Source organism: Rhinopithecus bieti, unplaced genomic scaffold (assembly GCF_001698545.2).
Source record: "Rhinopithecus bieti isolate Rb0 unplaced genomic scaffold, ASM169854v2 scaffold_72161, whole genome shotgun sequence".
NCBI lineage: Eukaryota > Metazoa > Chordata > Mammalia > Primates > Cercopithecidae > Rhinopithecus > Rhinopithecus bieti.
The window spans coordinates 1,126,953-1,146,160 of NW_016828382.1; the positions used below are offsets into that span (position 1 = coordinate 1,126,953).

Below are 19,208 nucleotides of genomic sequence, written 5' to 3' on the forward strand. Positions count from 1 at the left end.
CAAATCTGAAGAAGGTATATACTCTTTAGTTGCCAATCAGCAAAAGTAGTAAATCTATTATCTAGGTGGAATGGATCATTTTATGAAAGTTAGAAGTGAAGCCCTTACATTCTTACATTTAAGGTATGGAAAAAGGAAACCTCATTTTACAGAGGTGCGGAAGGGAACTAAAAACATGAAAATCAGTTTTAGGTTTTGCAAATAGTTTAAATTCAGAACTAAAGCCTTCTCTTTATTTTGCACAGTTATTTTGCTTTTCTTCTGGAAATATAGGGTCATCAATGTCCTCTAATGCTGAGCCAGCAATCCTAATTGAATACAGATGTTAATCAAAAGAATCTATAAAGACACTGTGAACATAGTAATATGTGGAGATTCGTGCTTCTCTAAATCTGATGTGCACACTAACCACCCAGGGAGAGAGTTAAAATGTGGATTCTGATTTGGTAGGTCTGGGTGGGTTCTAAGATGTTGGAGTTCTAACAAACTCCCACCTAATGCATTGCAACTGCTGTAGAGACTAGTCTTTGACAAACACAACTCCAGGGTGACAAAAGGCAAAGTGGCATGCCTTTATGAAAGTGAAATCAACAATTGACTGAGGCAAACCATACGGCTCTTGCCAGATAGAGATGGAGCAGCTACAGATGAGCTCTGGCTGGCTACTGGTGCTGGGGCCCAGTGCCGCCTGAGGATGAAATGAGAACTAGTTAAAAGTATCTAGTTCAGTGGCTGATTACCATGTAGGTGCTTGATCATTTTCCCCCTTTTTCTATAAAATAATTGCCAAAGGAAACTTAGCATTTTGTACGGAGAAAATCAAATGTTGATCAAGAGAGTGGGGCAATGGGTATAATGCAGGATGCAGCAGATGTTATATCTGAAATGTGTTTCTTTTGGAACAAGTCTAACCTTATTTAACCAAAGAAGCTTGAAAGAGAAACTTTCTGTAAGAGAAGTAACAGGAAAGTCTACAGAGGGTCTGTGGGGAGGAGCTAGAACTGGACTATGAAGCTAAGGAAATTAGACGAGAAAGGAAGATTGATGGAGCAACGTAACGTGCCTATATGGGGAGAAAATCCTTGAGAAATTGCTAGAGATGGGAATGCCCAAAAGACTTCAGAGACAATAAACATTCAGTTCTAAGTTATTTGCTGGGTTATAGACCGAGTAACACAAACTCTGTCTATTGCCCCAAGGCAATGTGGGCTGGACGCATACAGTCTTGTGTAGAAAGTAGTTTGGTGCTGGAGGATTTGGGGTGGTGCCAGCCTGATGGTGATGTGCTGCTGGGAAAGAACAGCATGCACAGAAGGCAACACAAGGATAGACCATGGAGAATTCACCAGGAGGTCATTAGTGACCAGGGAAAGATAACCCCTAAACAACCAGCATTCCTCAGAGTTATTAGGAGAGACAATAGGTTTCCCATTATGGGGGCATTACAAGCCAATTTTTTGTTAGCCTTTTAAAAGGATAAGGTAACTTTAGCAAGCTGGAGTCCTTGGGAACATTTAGGGAGTTGATAATTTACATAAAATAAGGTGCTAATTGAGGCAGTGATTGCACAAATAAATACAGAAGGGAGAGATATACATCCAGAAATCAACAGAAAACTTCGCAAACATTAGAGTTTACTTTAGATTTCAAAGTATGGGAGAGTAACAGTCATTGTGGGATCTTGAACAGTAATGTGAACTAAATGGTGCAGCATTTTGGCAAAACCAGTAGGACAAGTTTAGAAGAGCATATCAGTCAATCTTATGAACACATTTTTTCAAAAGTCTTAAGACTAGAATATCTCCCCATCTTCTGTCAAGTTTTTACCTGAAGATGTTATAGCATAGGCTTAGCATAATAATTCAACCTAACTTTTCAATTTAGGTTCATACTCTTAAAGGATGTCCTTCTTAACTTCCTGAGACAGCTCCTTGCACATGTCAATTTCCCTATAGCATATTTTCATAGTGGAGATGGAACAATATGTAATTTATTAATTAGGGATCATGAATTGCACTGTGTAGATTGATACTGGCTTAACACTGAATTTTTAGGGGAAACAATCTGTCATACAAACCATGGCTGCCATGAATACTTTATGCTTTGTTCATTCTGATAGTAGATGATGAAGGAGAGAAGAATTTTAAGAAGTCTATGCTGATAGCAAAGGCAGACATTTACTCTGAAGCCAAAGCTAGATGTCATCACTGTATTTGATCAATAATTTTTAGGTTTTATATCTATACATGTAAGCTAGAAATGTTATGATCCATGTTTTTTATTAAACTTTTTTTGAAAGCAAGTCATAAAAGCAAGACTGAAAAGTTGAGGTTTCTTAGAAAAATAACCTCTATTTTATAGTGGAACAAATTCTCTCTTCATCTCTCACCATCCTACATGCTGCTAGATTCCAAAGGAGAAGCTGGGATTACTCTTTCTCTTCCCACGTGGCCCCAGAATACAAAGCTCACGATGTAACTCAATCTACCTTTCTGGACTCTTCTCCTTGTTCTTTCTTTTATTCCATATTCTAAATGTACCAATATAAATGACCATTCCTTAAAGCTGCCCCGTGTGTTCCATGTATTTGCTGCATGTCCTGATCAGCCTTCCTTTTCTCCATTAGCCTGACACATCTAGCCTGTCTCTTAAAATCAGCAGCTTGGCACCTATCTGCAATTATTTTTCTTCAGAGCACCCTCAGGGTCTTGTATTTAGTTTTGTTATGTACTTCTATGATTCTTTAAATATTTGGTTACAAGTTTCTTTCCCACTGGTCTATGACTTCCTTAAAGGCATGAACAATGCATTATTTTTACACATTATTTTCATGCTTAGTGTATAATAGATGCTCAAAAAATATCTGGTGATTACAATGCATAACAGGGAAAAATAAGCTTGAAAGGTAAAAACTAAACAAAACTACAAGCCGGTCACAGTATATCTCCAGCTAATCCTAGTGGATTTTAGTGACTAAAGGAAGAGGGAAAGATGTGGAGGAGCCCTGGAAAGGTGGTGCAAGGAATTAAGAGTTAATTTATAATCTGTAGAACCAATTGTTGCTTCAGAGAAATATTCAAACAGATTCTCCTTATTTCAATTAAATTCACTATATACCCACCCAAAACATAAAAGGCCATAGTTTCTTCCCTGCTCTGATTCTTTGAGACATCAGGATTCAATGGGTCCACCAACTGAATTTGCGGTGGAATTGGAATATATTTTATTGTCAGTGATTGGGGCAGACATTCCCATTCCCAGTGTATTTAGAAAGGCAAGATCAAGTTGATAGTGTGTAATTGGTTGGCAATTTACAAATAATAATGGGTTTAAAATGGCCCACAATCCTTTGCCAGGCCTTCTACAGAGAGGTGAGGTCTATTTTCCCTCCCTTTGAACCTAGGCTCTGTAACTGCTTGACTAATAGAACATGTCTGAGGGATGCTGTTGGTTTCTGCATCCATACCCTAAGAAATAGGCAGCTCCCACTTCCTGTTTCTTAGGCCACTAACCCTTGGAACCTAGGGACCAGGTGTGAGGAAGCCCGAGCTGCCTTAAGGAGAGGACGTTGTGGATAGGAATGTGCTGTCAGGACCACTTTGCCAACCATGTGAATGGGGAGTCTTGGAAGTAGATTCCTTTCCCAACCTATCCAGGAGGCTTCCTGTTTTCTCCATTAGTAGGAGGCATAAGACATAAACTTGAAAACCATTTCTTGTGGTAGTTATGCTCCTGGTGACTACATTGCTCCTTCTGTCTGAACTCTATTCATTGACTAATATAAAATACAATGTGCTATGCAGATAGAAGGTAGAAAAGAGTTTTATTACTGACCTCTGCAATCTGTTGATATTAAGGTAAAATTTGGTAACTTCTTAATCATATTGACTTCTTATTTAGAGAAGCTTTCCCCTCATTTTCAGGACCACAATCCAGATACATACCTAACTTATATAGGACAGAATAATACTGTTCTCAAACAATTCCAAAAGTTTTACATTTTTTCATATTGCTCTAAAATTTAAATAACAGGCTGATAATCTCATGGCATTGAATATAGTGAAACTATCTTTAGCCTACGAAAAGTAAAAGTTTAGGAAAGCAAAACCTCAAAAATAAAACAAAATTTCTACTTGTCTCTGGTTTGTCACTACAATGTATTCCAAAGAATATGAGTGTGAATAAATCTATATAGATATATTTTAAGTCAGTACTTTCATAATCATAGATAATTGAGTGGTAACCATCTATATTGTCTAAGCACAAAGTCATATTAGTTGTTTCCCCCCAGCTTTATTAAGATAGAATTGAAAAATAAAAATAGCATACATTTACAGTGTACAACATGGTATTTTGAGGTATATATATATTGTGAAATGATTAATTCAATCAAAATAATATTTATGCTTACATAACATTTGTTTTGTGGCAAAAACATACACGATCTACTCTTTTAGCAACTTTCAAGTCTATAATACATTATTATCAACTGTCACCAGGCTGTAAAATAATTTCCAGAACTTATTCATCCTGTTTAACTGAAGTTTTGTACTCTTTGAGCAACAGCTGCTGCAAAGTTGTATTGTTATTACGAATGTAAAACTTAGATTGGTTAAATGCTAATGTTACCTCTACTTAGACACTGGAGTAAGGGCCAAGAATAGCAAAAGTTTGCCCTCTAAAAGAACTCTAGCCCTGATACTTATCTGAAAATTTGGATTTCTCTTCAAAGCTCATTGGTAATTAATCAAAAACATTATCATAGGACCAGTGCTTACCATTTCATATTTTCTTTTACTATTTCCTGCCAAAATCATAAAGTGTGTGCGTGTGTGTGTGTGTGTGTGTGTGTGTGTGTGTAGGCAGGATAGTTTAAAATGTTTATCTATTTGGGGGTATAAAGCAGTAGGTAAAGTTTTGGATTTATTTTTCATTGTATTCATCTAGTTCATCCATCTGTAGATGAATTTGTTTCCCTAAAATGAATATTATTAATGCTGCTCATTCAAATGTTAATGAAGTAATGCTCACAATTCCTGCAAGATATTTATAAACAGAGTGCTGCTGCTAACTTGCAGAGGGCGATGATGAAGTGGCAAATTTCTGACGCTATAAGATAAAGCCATTGCTATCTAAGGCTGTTGAAACCTGAAAATCAATCTTTTAGCTTTTTATTCATAGAAACGTAGGAAAATAAAATGCTGCAGAAACACATTCTTTCTTTATAATCCCTGAATTGTCTTGCATGACCATCAACATTTAGGCAGTTAATTATTTATACCATCAGAGATGAGTCTATCTTCCCTCACCTATGCCATACTAGAGGGAGAGTGACAGTGCCTGAGCACGAAGATAGTGGAGGCATTGTGCTGGAATGTTCTGTGGTGATGTAACTGACAAGGAATCTACCACAAATCCCAGTGCTGAGCATTCATTTCTCTCTTTCTTGCAAGGGCAAAGGTTATATACTTTCTAAGAACACACTTTACAAAAGACATACTTAAATGTACCACATTTTTGGCCACTCATGGAGGAAATAATTGTGTAGAAGAGCTCTGAGGAGATGCTTTATTGATGAAGCATTGGTGAATCAGAGATATGTAGATGAAATTTTCCTGAGACGATACCATCTTCAAAAATAAGGAAAACCCTTTGAGCTGAAACATATTTTGGATCCAGGAAACCTCTGTTCATAGGAGGGAAATAATTGAAAACACCTGAACCTTACATACCACTTGTTTCACGTGTTCCTATTACAAATCTTTGAGGAAAAGAGGTTGGGAGGGAAGTCTGTGAGGGGTGAGGGCTTATTGGCCATAATCACCAGAGCCCTTTTGGTTGTATGTTTATACTCCCAATGTGAACATGATAATCATCACAAATGGAGACAGCTGGAAGAAATTTTAAACCATGAAACAAGTTAACTTTTCTTGTGCACTCTTAAATTTCCTGCTAGTCTCTTCAAAACATTATGACTGCACAGTTTCTATAGTAACCATGAAAAAAACAGAACAGTCTACACGATTTGGCCAACACATGATTCAAAGAAAACACTTAATGGTGCAAAGTGGCAAAAAGTGTTATTGACAGTTTTCTGAAAATGTACAAGTCTGCTCCGGAGTGTCCAAAAATGAGTAAATAATGTGAACGGTGTGGCCCAGCAACAAGAAAATATATATGCTGAAATATAACCAGAAAGTATATGTAAAGTTGTTTTGTTGAGCAATGGATATCTTCTCAGATGCTTGAGACTAGAATATTATTTTTTTCCATCTTGGAAATACTAGATATATTTTATTAGAAGTACTTTGTAAACCATTTTAACCTTTTTAATGTACAATTCAGTGGCATGAAGTACAGTCACAATGTTGTGTAGCCATCACCTCTATCCATTTCCTGAACATTTTTCATCATCTCCAACGGAGACTCTGTACCCATTAAATAATAGCTTTCATTCTCCCCTTCCCAGCCCAGCCCTAGTAAACTCTGTTATACTTTCCATCTCTATACATTTTTTATTCAGATAAGTGAAATTACATAATATTTATCCTTTTATGTATGGCTTATCTCATTTAACATAATATTTCCAAGGTTATCCACGTTGTAGCATGTATTAGAACTTCATTTTTTTTTTATATAACTGAATAACATTTCATTGTATTATACACCAGATTTTTAAAATCCATTCACCTGTCGATGGACACGTGTTGTTTCTATTTTTGGGCTTTTGTCAATAATATTCTATGAACACTAGTATAAAAGTGAGACGGCCAGGTGGGAGGGGTTCCCTGGAGAAACTCCAACCAGCCTGCCACTGAGGTGGAGCCTTGGGTTTGGCCCTTTGCAGGGAAGAGGAGATGGGTCCCGCCTCTTCCTGTGTGGAACCTGGTATTCCAACGCCTGGCGGGAAGCACTCTGGCAGGGGACTCTGGCCTTGCAGAGGATCCCTGTTTCCCCCATTTAACCCCCTTTTCACCCAATAAAGCCCTGCTTTACTCACCCTTTAACCGTCTGCGAGCCTAAATTTTCATGGCTGTGGAACAGACAAGAACCCTGTCTTTAGCTAAACTAAGGAAAAGTCCTGCAACAACAGCTTATGTTTGGGCAGGGCATGGTGGCTCACGCCTGTAATCCCAGCGCTTTGGGAGGCCGAGGCGGGCAGATCACCTGGGGTCAGGAATACGAGAGCAGCCTGGCTAACATGGTGAAACCTCGTCGCTACTAAAAATACAAAAATTAGCCGATCAGGGTGGCGGACGCCTGTAATCCCAGTTGCTCCAGAGGCTGAGGCAGGAGAATCACTTGAACCTGGGAGGCGGAGGCTGCAATGAGTGGAGATCACACCATGGCACTCCAGCCTGGGCAGCAGAGTGAGACTCCATCTCAAAAAAACAAAAACAAAACAAAACAACAACAAAAAAACATGTTTGAATCCCTTGGCATATTTTAAAAAATACATTTTTAGCTCTTGGTGCTTGGGTGTAATAAACCAACAAAACTCAATGAGTTTCTTTCTCTTCATGGTCACCACTGATAAAATTTTGGGTTATTTTACTCTTAATCTTTTAAAAGAAGATATTGGGGAAAAATTCTCACTTCTCTCTTTCTCCTCAAACTCCAAGAAAGTATGCACCATATTGTCCTGTATATGCTATATAAAGATACATAAATCAATTTAAATAGAGCTACAAGGTATAGGCAGGATATTGTCACAGAATCTGAAGCAATCATACCTTCTCACTACAAATAGGGTCAACATTAATAATGGGCATATTTCATTTTTTAAACGTTTAGACTGTTGATAGGTATAGAATAAGATAGCTATAGGGACTGAGGATGGCATTTTTGAAAGGTAGCTCCATTATATTATTTAATTAAAATATTTTTGTTCCTTTGTCATTTCCTGTTTGTGTCTGTGGGATTTTGCACATAGTAAGTATCACGAGCTGAAAGGTGAGACTCTTTTGGCAAATTTTAGATAAGTGTAGGCAGGTTTAAAAACTCCCAGCTGGTTACTCCGTAGAAATTTAACTTATTATTTCATTAGGAATCTGAATTAACCCCATACTTCAAGGAGACAGATTCCAACTGTAGAGAATCAGACTCCAAGATTTGTGATTCCTGACACATATGCTTTTGGAAAATGCATGTGCAGAAACTGTGGAAGTTGTAGACCTGATAGTTGGGTGGAGTATAAAAGACTGAAGTCACAGGGGCACTTCATGTGAACAAAATAAAGACTGTGCTGGTTTTGCTTTTGACCAATGTTTTTTCTCAACTGCTTAGAAAACAAATACTTTAACTTGTCCACTAACTCTAGCTTTTTCTTTCAGAAATGGTGACAGTAAAGTCCAAAGGAATTATTATTTTTTTTTTTCTAAAAGAAACTATTTTCTTGCTTGCTTGCTGCTGGCTTCCTCTCCTGTGTGATGAAGGTTGGTTGCCACATGCTAGGCATCTTCATTTTCTCTAGACTTGGATATTATTGTCCTGAGCAAAAAAAAATACGTGGCAATGCATTTTGAAACGTAATTCTGACTGGAAGCATTCTTCAGTTGTTACAGCAATATGAAGTAGAGGTGTTCAGAGTCTTTGCATTCATATTGACCTTAAATGAAGACCCAGAATCATCAGGTCTTGATCATGCTCACAGATGCGCGACAGTAACAGCAGGAAAGAACTTCTTTTTTGTTGCCTTTTCAGACAGGGTCTGGCGCTGCTGCCCAGGCTGGAGTGCAGTGGCATGATCCTAGCTCACTGCAGCCTTAACCTCCTGGCCTCAAATGATCCTCTAGCCTCAGCCTCTCAAGTAACTGGGACTACAGGCATGTGCCAACACACCCAGCTGTTTTTTAATTTTTTTTTGTAGTGACAGAGTTTCACTATGTTTCCCAGGCTGGTCTTGGACTCCCACCTTGGCCTCCCAAAGTGTTGGGATTACAGGCATGAGCCACAGTGCCCAGCCATGGGAGGAAATTATTTTTATGAGAACTCAACTTTTGCCAAGGTGAAAGGATTATTCATTTTTTTCCCCCTATGAACTCAACTCTGTAATGTGCACTTGTTTAGTTTACAGTTTAATGGTGATTTATGATGTTCAGGGCTCTTTGATGCCTAAGCAGCTGAGCTATTATATTTCATTATCTGGGCATGGATACTGTTTACTTCTGGTCTTGAATATGGAGATCAAAATGGTTTTGAGGCAGCCAGTTTACTGACCCATTTTCACACCCTTCGTTTTCTTCTTGGTGGTACTTAAGTAGTACTTAATTATCTTTTCCTTTAAATATTTCAGGTATGCCCCAGACTTGAAAGAAACCAGGTAACATACTTAAAGTGTGATAGAAAAAAAAAAGCAAGCTTTGTTTTCCTATGTACAGCAGGCTTGAATTTTCTGTAGAAGTCTTAGCAGGAGGCCTTATAGCCTGAGATGTTTGTGTTCTATGCCTCCTCTACGAAAGTGGAACCCGCTATGTTTGCTCAGGCATTTGATTTTCTTTAAGTTATGGAATGTCTTTGACCAGCATAGCAGAGAGCCTAGATTGCAGGTCTTTTTACTCTTCCATGAGTTATGTTATGGCCATGACACCATAAAGGTAAAGCTGGGTAAACAAGAACAGGGTAACTAACAAGAAGTACACACCACACTTCTTTGAAAGAAGTAGGTTGTGGGGAAAAAAAAAACTCATGAAATTTCAACTGACTGAAAAATTTTGGAAATTGATAGATCAGTTTGGGGCTGAGAGGAGAAACATATTATCAGTGCAGAGATTGAAGGAATATGCCACAAAGTAGAGATAGAAAACACTGATATCAGAAAACATAACTATTAGACTTTTACAACTCCTTTAGGGTGGGTTTCACATGAAAGAGCATTAAGTATTAGTCCCTCTCTCCCGGCTGTTAGATACCAACTTCCCACTCACAAAAAGTGGCCCCATGAGAAACTGTTATAAAAGCTTCTTGTCAGGTCCCAAGGAACACTCCTTGGAGGGCTAGAAGGACATCCCACGTTTGGACGGTCCAGTTTAGACGACTGAGGACAGTAAGAGATACGTGAACATAGCTCAGTTCATGGAAAGACTCCATCAGCAGCACCTTTATTAGGAATGCTTCCTGTGTGTAAAAATGTTTACTGGTTGCGAGTTTATACGCTGTTGTTTGCAATCTTGGTGCTTTCTATGGGTCCTAAGCAATTGCATACTCTTGAGGACAGTTCTGGTGATCTGTAACAAGAGCCATTTGTTCCCCTGCTGTTTCTTCCATTGTAATAATTTTTTTGAGAATCCTCAGTGTTTCCTAGCAAGTCTAAAAGTTCACATGACAGGTGGCAGCCACATAGGAAAATTACCTGGCCTTTCCAGAATTCTCTAACTTGCGAAAAGTTCTGTTTTGTAGCATTCTGTGACATCGCCCACAGACACTGTTCATTAGTCACACAACAGAATGCCCACACATTCTTTGTAAGGTACTGAGCAAGGAGAGCATTTGAGAGCCTGACTCTGAGCGCACTGCATGCTTTTAATCAGTTGTTGCATAGAAATGTGATTAGTGGTCAAGTAAACTCAAGATTGAACTTCGTTTTTGTTTGTTTGTTTGTTTTTTGTTGTTGTTTTGAGACAGAGGCTTACTCTGTTGGCCAGGCTGGAACGCAGTGGCGCGATCTCAGCTCACTGCAGCCTCCGCCTCCCGGGTTCAAGCATTTCTCTTGCCTCAGCCTCTCAAGTAGCTGGAAGTACAGGAATGTGCAACCATGCCAAGATAATTTTTGTATTTTTAGTAGAGACGGGGTTTCACCATGTTGGCCAGGCTGGTTTTGAGCTCCTGACCTCAAGTGATCCACCTGCCTCGGCCTCCCAAAGTGCTGGGTTTACAGGTGTGAGCCACTTTGCCCAGCCATAAGATCGAACTTTCATTTGCTTGTTTTTCTCTGTAATTGGCATTCTGTTAAATTAGCAATTTTAGAACTAGAACCTAAATCTTTCTTGCAGTTTGGAACAGTGGTAGCCCACTCCTCCTTTTGTGAATTAAAATGTTTCTTCTGGTCCTGCTTCTAAATGTGCAGTGTCTCTTTCTTTCAGACAAATTTGAGTGGGGAGAAAAGACAAAGACAATCTTAAAGGTTAATTAGCAGAGTGGCATCAGGTTGAGATTCTAGTCTTAACTTTGCCGCTTACTATCTAAGTGACTTTGGATGAGTCACTTAATCTCTCTGAGCTAAAGATTCTTTAGCTATAAACTGGAGATAGTATCAGCCCTGCCTACCTCAAAGGCTCAAGTGACATGATGTAAAGCCATGAAATGCTTGCTTTTTTTTTGAGACTGAGTCTTGCTCTGTCGCCCAGGTTGGAGTGCAGTGGCGCGATGTCGGCTCACTGCAAGCTCCGCCTCCCGGGTTTATGCCATTCTCCTGCCTAGGTCTCCTGAATAGCTGGGACTACAGGCGTCCACCACCATGCCCGGCTAATTTTTTTGTATTTTTAGTACAGATGGGGTTTCACCGTGTTAGCCAGGATGGTCTCGATCTCCTGACTTCGTGATCCGCCTGCCTTGGCCTCCCAAAGTGCTGAGATTATAGGCGTGAGCCACCATGCACGGCCAGCCATGAAATGCTATCCAAATGTATGGCGTTACAAGTTGCCAAGGATGCTCACGAATACCAGTAAGAACCAAACAAACAATTGCTTCATCTCTGAACAATTTTCCACAAACTGACAAGTCCGACTCAGGAGCTGACTGCAATAGATAAGTCATCCACTCATGAACAGTTAAACTGAATAAGTAAAATTTTGCTCCCAGTAAGGTTTCAGAAGGGCACAGTGAAGGGCACATTGATGATCCACCCTGAAGATACCACCAGATGGGGGTGGGAGCTCTGAGAAAACAGAAGTAAGGCATCTTAGGAGGCCCAGAACTTTTCAAAACAGGGTGGGTAGATTTTTTAAAAATATCAAAGCTACCAAAGAATATGCCACAGAGAGGATCAATGAACAAGTCTTTTATCGTGGTAGTTAAGCAAAATAATAACGGAGGAAGATCAACAAAGGCTAAAAACCTCTGCCAAATTATGTTATTTAATATCCAATGGGATGATTCAGAACATTCTTTCCAACCAAAACAAAAGCAAAATTCATTTTTTTTGTATACAATAAAATGTCCCTTTTCCAACTCATATGCAAATTCAGTAGAATTCTCTCTGGCTACAGAGAGTGAAGCACAATCAAATTATTGAAGTGTTGCTGCTAAATGCCTAGGCAGATTTCAGACCTCCTTCTTTGCATTTCAATTGCACACTACTAAAGCTTATGGCAACTGAAGGAAATTGATCACCAGGTAGACATAACTCAGGATCTCTGGGAACAAGAACTATATTACTAGGAGCCAAGTCTGAATTCTTGGCTCCCTGGAATACAATTCTCTGCCATTAAAATACCTTGGGATTAGTTCTGGCCTTGTGGTCAATTACTGGTTAATTTTGGTAACTCACCTCTTCAGACTGCAGTTTCCTTTACCCTAAAGGAAAATGGTTGGATAAGTCCCTTTTCAGTCCCAATGTCCTAGAAGTGTCTGTGAAGGAGGCTTTGAATAGAGAAGTTGTGGCTATCACATTTTTAGGAAGTTGGCAGTTCAAGAATATGATGTTATAGGAATGGAGAGAGTGGGCTTGTCAAAAAGTAGTTGACTTTCAGAAAAATAGAAGATGACACATAGGGAAAATCTAGGGAGAGACAGGATGAAAAAAACTGGACAGCTAAGCAATCAGATAGAACCTGAAAGGCTTGTGCATACATGAGGGGAGCTGGAGAAACCCAGAGAGCCAGCAGGCTGTATGGAGTAGTAAAATTAAGTCATTTCTACCAGCAGAGTCCAGAATACCAACAAGTTAGGGTTCAGGTGGCTGTAGTTTTTATCTTAAGTCAAGGAATGAATAGAAAGGCTAGGCAGAAAAAACAAACAAGAAAACATAAATTTTTTATATGTTTTATAAACATATAAAGACCAGCAGTGAACCAGGGCAGCAAAGAATGTGAACTAGAGAAAGACATCAAACAAAAGGAATCCTCAACAAAACACCACCTTGTCATTAGCTATTTAGGGAAGCATTTAAACTCAGCCACTTAAAAAACAGAACACCAACTTTGTTGAGCTATTCATCAATTACTTAGTTGATATCATCATGAAAAAGAGATGAGGCAACATAGGAATTGACTCTTTAAATGATACAATATCATTTAGCAAGTGAGAATAGCTACAGTCTCATTAGCCAGAATGATTTCTGTGATGTAATTAATACTCTCTTGCTCATAGGAATTAAAATGTACTGGTGTAGTTGCAGAGTTGTTTTTTGAGTGTTTGAAGTGATTCTGGAGTTCAAGGGCTCATTACTTATCCATCACCAAGGATAAATTGAGGATATGGGGCAAAAAGTAATGTGATGTTTCCAATTTCCCATTCTTAGAAAGCTTATCATTCAACGTGAAGACAAAAACTGATGGCTGTAAAGGCAACATAAATATTTAACAGAAAATTAGTGACTATGGAATTTATAAGGACAACCCATGTTCTGATGACTTTCAAAGACATTTCTGCCAGTTACTTTAGTCATATTATTTTTCTGTTGAGAAAGCAAATTTGCAATACTGTCACTTACCTTTAAAGGTTGAGTTGACTGCTTATTGCTTTTGTGACTCAGATGTCTTCTTTTTCTTAGTCCCTGAAAATTAAAAAAAAAAAAAGGAGAGAGGATAGGTAGGGAAGGGCAAGAGTTCAGTCCAGTATTCTAAATATTGATTTTTCATGTTAAAACAAATCCTGGAATAAGCTAACAACAAAAGGATTTTCTTTCACTTGAAGAAGAAATCTGTGGCTTAAGGATAGTATTTAGTGGAGACTCAAACCAAGTGGTTTAAAAACCACCTGAAAAGTATTATTTGATTCTTATGAAGTTCAAGTTTCCAATGAATCATTTTAACAGGAACCATATATTTCAGGACATAATTAGTCAAAACTTTGAGACAAAAAATATCCATCTGGAAGATATATTTTTTAAAATGGAGATTTGCAGAATAATTTTACCAGCCTGTAAAATTTCTCAAATGCTTTCTATATGTAGAACTGCCATAATGACAAAGCAGCTAGGGAAGGGAGGTCCAGCAATCGGCTGCATCAGGAGGGATGTGACAGAAGGGGATGATGCTTTGCCTATGTCAGTCAACTCCAGCCTGGTGATGAATGAGGTGACAGATATGGTGGCCTTCCTCACTCTCATGTACTTAAGCAGGAATTGAAAGTCACTTTGTTTAAACATAATTTCCAGGAATGAAGCAAGTGTATTAAACTGAAATAGTGTTGAATTGAATGATACCAAGTACAAATTACTTCTAGACCAAAGACGAGTGTTATTTTTATTCCTGTAAAACAAAAGGCAAGAAAACAAAATAACATCCTCGGTATAGACAATAATGAGCTCCTTTGGAAAACAAAACAAAACAAAACTGGAAAATCTCCTCAGTCAAACCTAAGCCTTTCTTTTTCTATGCAAACTCAGAAGAATTATCAAGTTAAATTGCTAGTATTTTATTACAGAGAAACAATATCCAAGGCTGGAAGTGAAAATGTGATCTGCAAAGAAGATTAACAAAAATCAAGAGTGTTTCTGGTTATCACAGGGATTTTCTTAGCCATAAATAGGATTCTGAATCTAAAGAAGCAGGATGCTGTTTGGCACATCACAGTATAAACTTGCTAAATAGTAAGTTTATATATTCTAATATAAATAGGCTTCTAAGATATTTTCCTTACTATAAGCAGTGGCTTAGATATAAGAAGACTCTGGCTAATCTTCTAGAGCAGTTTGTTGGCACGAAATAGACCTTGTAAATATTTTATGTATGTCCTTTCAGACTGACTAATCTGAGAAGAAAGGTTTTCAATTATACCTTGAAAGTTTATCCTTAAGAAATGGTGTACTCTATATTTTAGAGCTACAATCATTGTAGAACATTCCCATCTATAAGTTTTTGAAATTGAATGACAGGACTGTCAGTAGTAGTGGTATCTGTCTGTTTCCATGTCAGTGGGTAATGGCAATTTTTTTTTTCTTTTTGAGCCTCAAGCATTTAGCACCTAGTAACTTTAATCTGAATACCCTGAATTTCTGAAATCATATTTTTTACTTGTGTAAAGAAATGGATATCTATTTCTGTAAAAAAGGTTACAATCTTTCATAACTAAAGGACAATTTAAAACATTTGTTTTATAATATTGAAATGTTTTGAAATAAAATATCTGGTCATAATGTTGCCTAATTATTCTGTTACTAAGACTAATACTTTGGAATTCATTATTCAACCATTAAAGAAACCTTTGTTTCAACTGTAAGAAGCAGCACATAAATTGTTCTTACTTGTCTATTCTTTTTTTAAAAGTCCTGCAGAAATATGGTGACTTTTAATCTAAATTTTCTGAAAGTAAGCAAGAGAAGGGAAAAATTACTACTTTTGAATATGTGAGGTATCAAAATTTCCTTCATATAAAAGTTTCTAATTTTGGTACAATTATTTGATAAGAGAATATGGACAGGACTCCTTAGTATTTTGCAATGTTCCTTCAAATTATTGTTTTCTACTCAGTCTGATGATAAGTGGTCCAATATAGTAATTCGTTTTTTCTATCCCTCTGGATAGTCAGATTTTTTTCGTTTAACTTTTTAAATACATTAACTCATGTAATTTCTAGCTCTGTCATTGACTAATTTAGCCATATATGTTTATATGTATATAACATTGACTAATATTCTGCCTATTCACAGAAACGTGATGTTATTCCAAATTCTTAGTCTGACAAATTTAAACCATGCAATACAGGCAAACATCAATAAACAGAACAGATACTGATCTGAGGAATATATAAAGAAAAACTCAAAAATCTCAAACTTGTATTGGAGGCAGTTTCTTATGGGAAAAAGATACTTTGATCTGAAGACAGATAAGTCAGATCCGTTAAATTATAACGAGCCCACAGTCCAGCTTAAGTAAAATTCTATAGATGTGATCTTAATATGGATCTCACATTGATGAGATTTTAAGTGTTTCATTCCTGCATAAGGTTATCTGTGTTCTGCTTATATTTATTTTCTAGCAGTTAGTTTTTCACAGTGTGGCTTTGCCACACTCAGAAACATCATCATTATTATTACTATGATAACATTTGCATAGAAGACAGTAGCAGGTGCAGAGTCCACAATTAAGATGAATTCCACTGCAGTGTATGAGATGGATGGCAGAAGATAGGCAAAGCGCATTCAACCATGAACAAATAAAGTGCATTAAACTGAACATGCTCACACTATCAACTCAAAACAATGCAAAATACTATTTTCAGACTAGTTTCTGTCATTTAACCTGAATTACAGAAGAACACTGGCAAAGTTGTCAATAATCTACAAGCTAATCTGAGCAAGAAGAAAGCACATTCTCTCTAGGTATAGGATGAATAATGGCAACACAGTGCAAACCTATCTGCTGTGTTAAAGAGCTATTAGCCTTCATTCTGATGACTCCGTGCTGTACTCAGGGCCTTGCCTTTGTGCTCTAACAGCTCCCGGTACATACTAGATTCTATCAAAAAGATCTGTCTTATTTATTTTACTATTTCAAATTTTGTTGTGAAAAATTTAAACACACAGAAAATGTCAATGAATAATACAACCAAATTTGTATACTTATCACCCAGATTTAATCATTAATTTTTGCCATATTTGCATTATCTTATTTATTTATTTTTTGAAATGGAGTTTTGCTGTTGGTGCCCAGGCTGGAGTGCAATGGCGTGATCTTGGCTCACTGTAATCTCCACCTCCCGGGTTCAAGCAATTCTTGTGCCTCCCGAGTAGCTGGGATTATAGGTATGGTCCACCACACCTTGCTAATTTTGTATTTTTAGTAGAAATGGTATTTCACCATGTTGGCCAGGCTGGTCTCTAACTCCTGACCTTAAGTGATGCACCCACCTCGGCCTCCCAAAGTGCTGGAATTACAGGTGTGAGCTACCGTGCCCAGACATATTATCTTATATCTATCATATATGCCTACATGACCAGACCATTAGAGAGTAAGATTTCAGCATGAATCTCTTAAGAACAACCAATATAACCACAACACAATTAACACACCTAAGAAAAGAACAATGAATCAATGTCTAATATTCATTCTGTATTCAAATTCACCTAATTATCTTAAAAAATGTCTGCTCTGGCTGTGATTTTTTTCTTCCTTTTTAACCAGTAGCTGATTTAGTTTCTCTTAATGGGCTACTGGTTAAAAAATGGGCCATCTGGCTCAGACACAAAGATCCAACTTAAAAATGGCTTAAACAAAAGTATTTATCTCTCATTTAACAATCTGGAGATGTGCCAGAACAGGGCACTTTGGGTGACTCTTCCATCCTCAGCTCATGGCTTCATCTCTCAGTTGAAATATGGCAGCTCTAGCCCCATGGTCATGCTGTAGAGAAGGCACAGGGGGGCACATACTCCTGGGGCATGATCCAGATGTTGTAGACACAATTTCTTTTCACATTCCATCATACAGGATGTTGACACATAATCCTACTATTTGTAGCAGAGGCTGAGAAAAACAGGCCTTATTATTGGTGGCCATGTGTCTAGATTTCCCTGGACCTGTGAATCTTGTGTATAAAGGAAGAATATTTTAAGGGCTGCAATTAGCTTTCTCTGCTATGAGGTATTTCTGGAAATGATTGAGCTATGACAATCTATATTAAAATTAATTCCCAAGACACTGCAACATAATGATGAGTTTAGGCTTATTAATGGTTAAGACTGTTTTTCTCTTGCACTGAATAAGCTTCATGTTATTAATATTCATTTTGAGTTCATCAATGTATTTTTTTTAAGATTTTCTTTGTCCTTCCTTATCAGTGTATAAGCTGTCCACACTCATTAATGGAACCATGCTTTCTTCCCTTACCGATTTTTATTGCTCATTATGTCTTTTAAAATAAAATTTATTTCAGTATAATATACATGAAGGAAAGTTCACAAATCATAATTTATAGCATACGGTAAAACCAGTAAAACATACTTGCAAACACCACTTGGATCAAGAAATGGAACATGTCAGTGTTCTAGAAGCATTTTTGATAACCTCTAAATATTAATCCTTTCTTCTCCCAAAGATAACTATTATTCTGACCTTTGACACCATGGTTCAATATTGTGTTTTTGAATTTTATATACACAAAATCAATCAATATACATTCCTTTTTGTCTGACATTTCTTGTTCAATAGTATGCTTATGAGATTCACTGATATTATTGCATGTAGCAGTAGATCATTTTCATTGCTTATGGGATTGTATGAACATATTATAATTTATTTGTCCATTAAATAATTGATGAACACCTGGATTGCTTCTAGTTCTTGGCTACTACAAATACAGTCACTCAGACCATTATTGTATGTATATTTTGGTGCACATATGTATATATTTGTTATATATATATATATATAGTTCTTGGGAATGAAATTGCTGGTTTATGGGATAATTAGTATGTGTATATTCATTTTTCTTGCCTTATTTTACGCAGACTTCTAGTACAATGTTGAATAGAAGTCATCATAAAGAGAATTCTTGTTTTGCTCAGGACTTCAAGGAAAAAACTTCCACCACTACACCTACTTCACCATTAAGTATGATATCGTTTGCTTTAGGAGTTTTGCAAATATCATTTGTCAGATTAAGAAAATTCTTCGGAGGTGGTGCCAAGATGGCCGAATAGGAACAGCTGCAGCCTCAAGCTCTCAGCATGAGCGACACAGAAGATAGGTGATTTCTGCATTTCCAACTGAGGAACTGGGTTCATCTCACTGGGGAGTGTCGGACAGTGGGTGCAGGACAGTGGGTATAGCCCAACGAGCGAGAACCGAAGCAGGGCGAGCCATCCCCTCACCCAGGAAGCACAAGGGGGAAGGGAATTCCCTTTCCTAGCCAAGGGAAACTGTGACACACAACACCTGGAAAATCGGGTCACTCCCACCCTAATACTGCACTTTACTAAGGGTCTTAGCAAACGGCACACCAGGAAATTATATCCCATGCCTGGCTCGGAGGGTCCCATGCCCACAGAGCCTCCCTCATTGCTAGCACAGCAGTCTGAGATCAAAAAGCAAGGCAGCAGCAAAGCT

General features: G+C 37.7%; 1 protein-coding gene across 1 annotated transcript in view; it reads right to left on the minus strand.

The window, feature by feature from the left end:
- The window catches only part of LMNTD1 (lamin tail domain containing 1), a 66,765-nt gene that overhangs the window by 4,962 nt on the left and 42,595 nt on the right, over positions 1-19,208 (minus strand). Inside the window, 1 exon segment of the mRNA XM_017864526.1 lies at positions 13,652-13,714. Within this exon segment, the coding sequence (XP_017720015.1) occupies positions 13,674-13,714 (41 nt within the window). The 3' untranslated portion in view covers positions 13,652-13,673.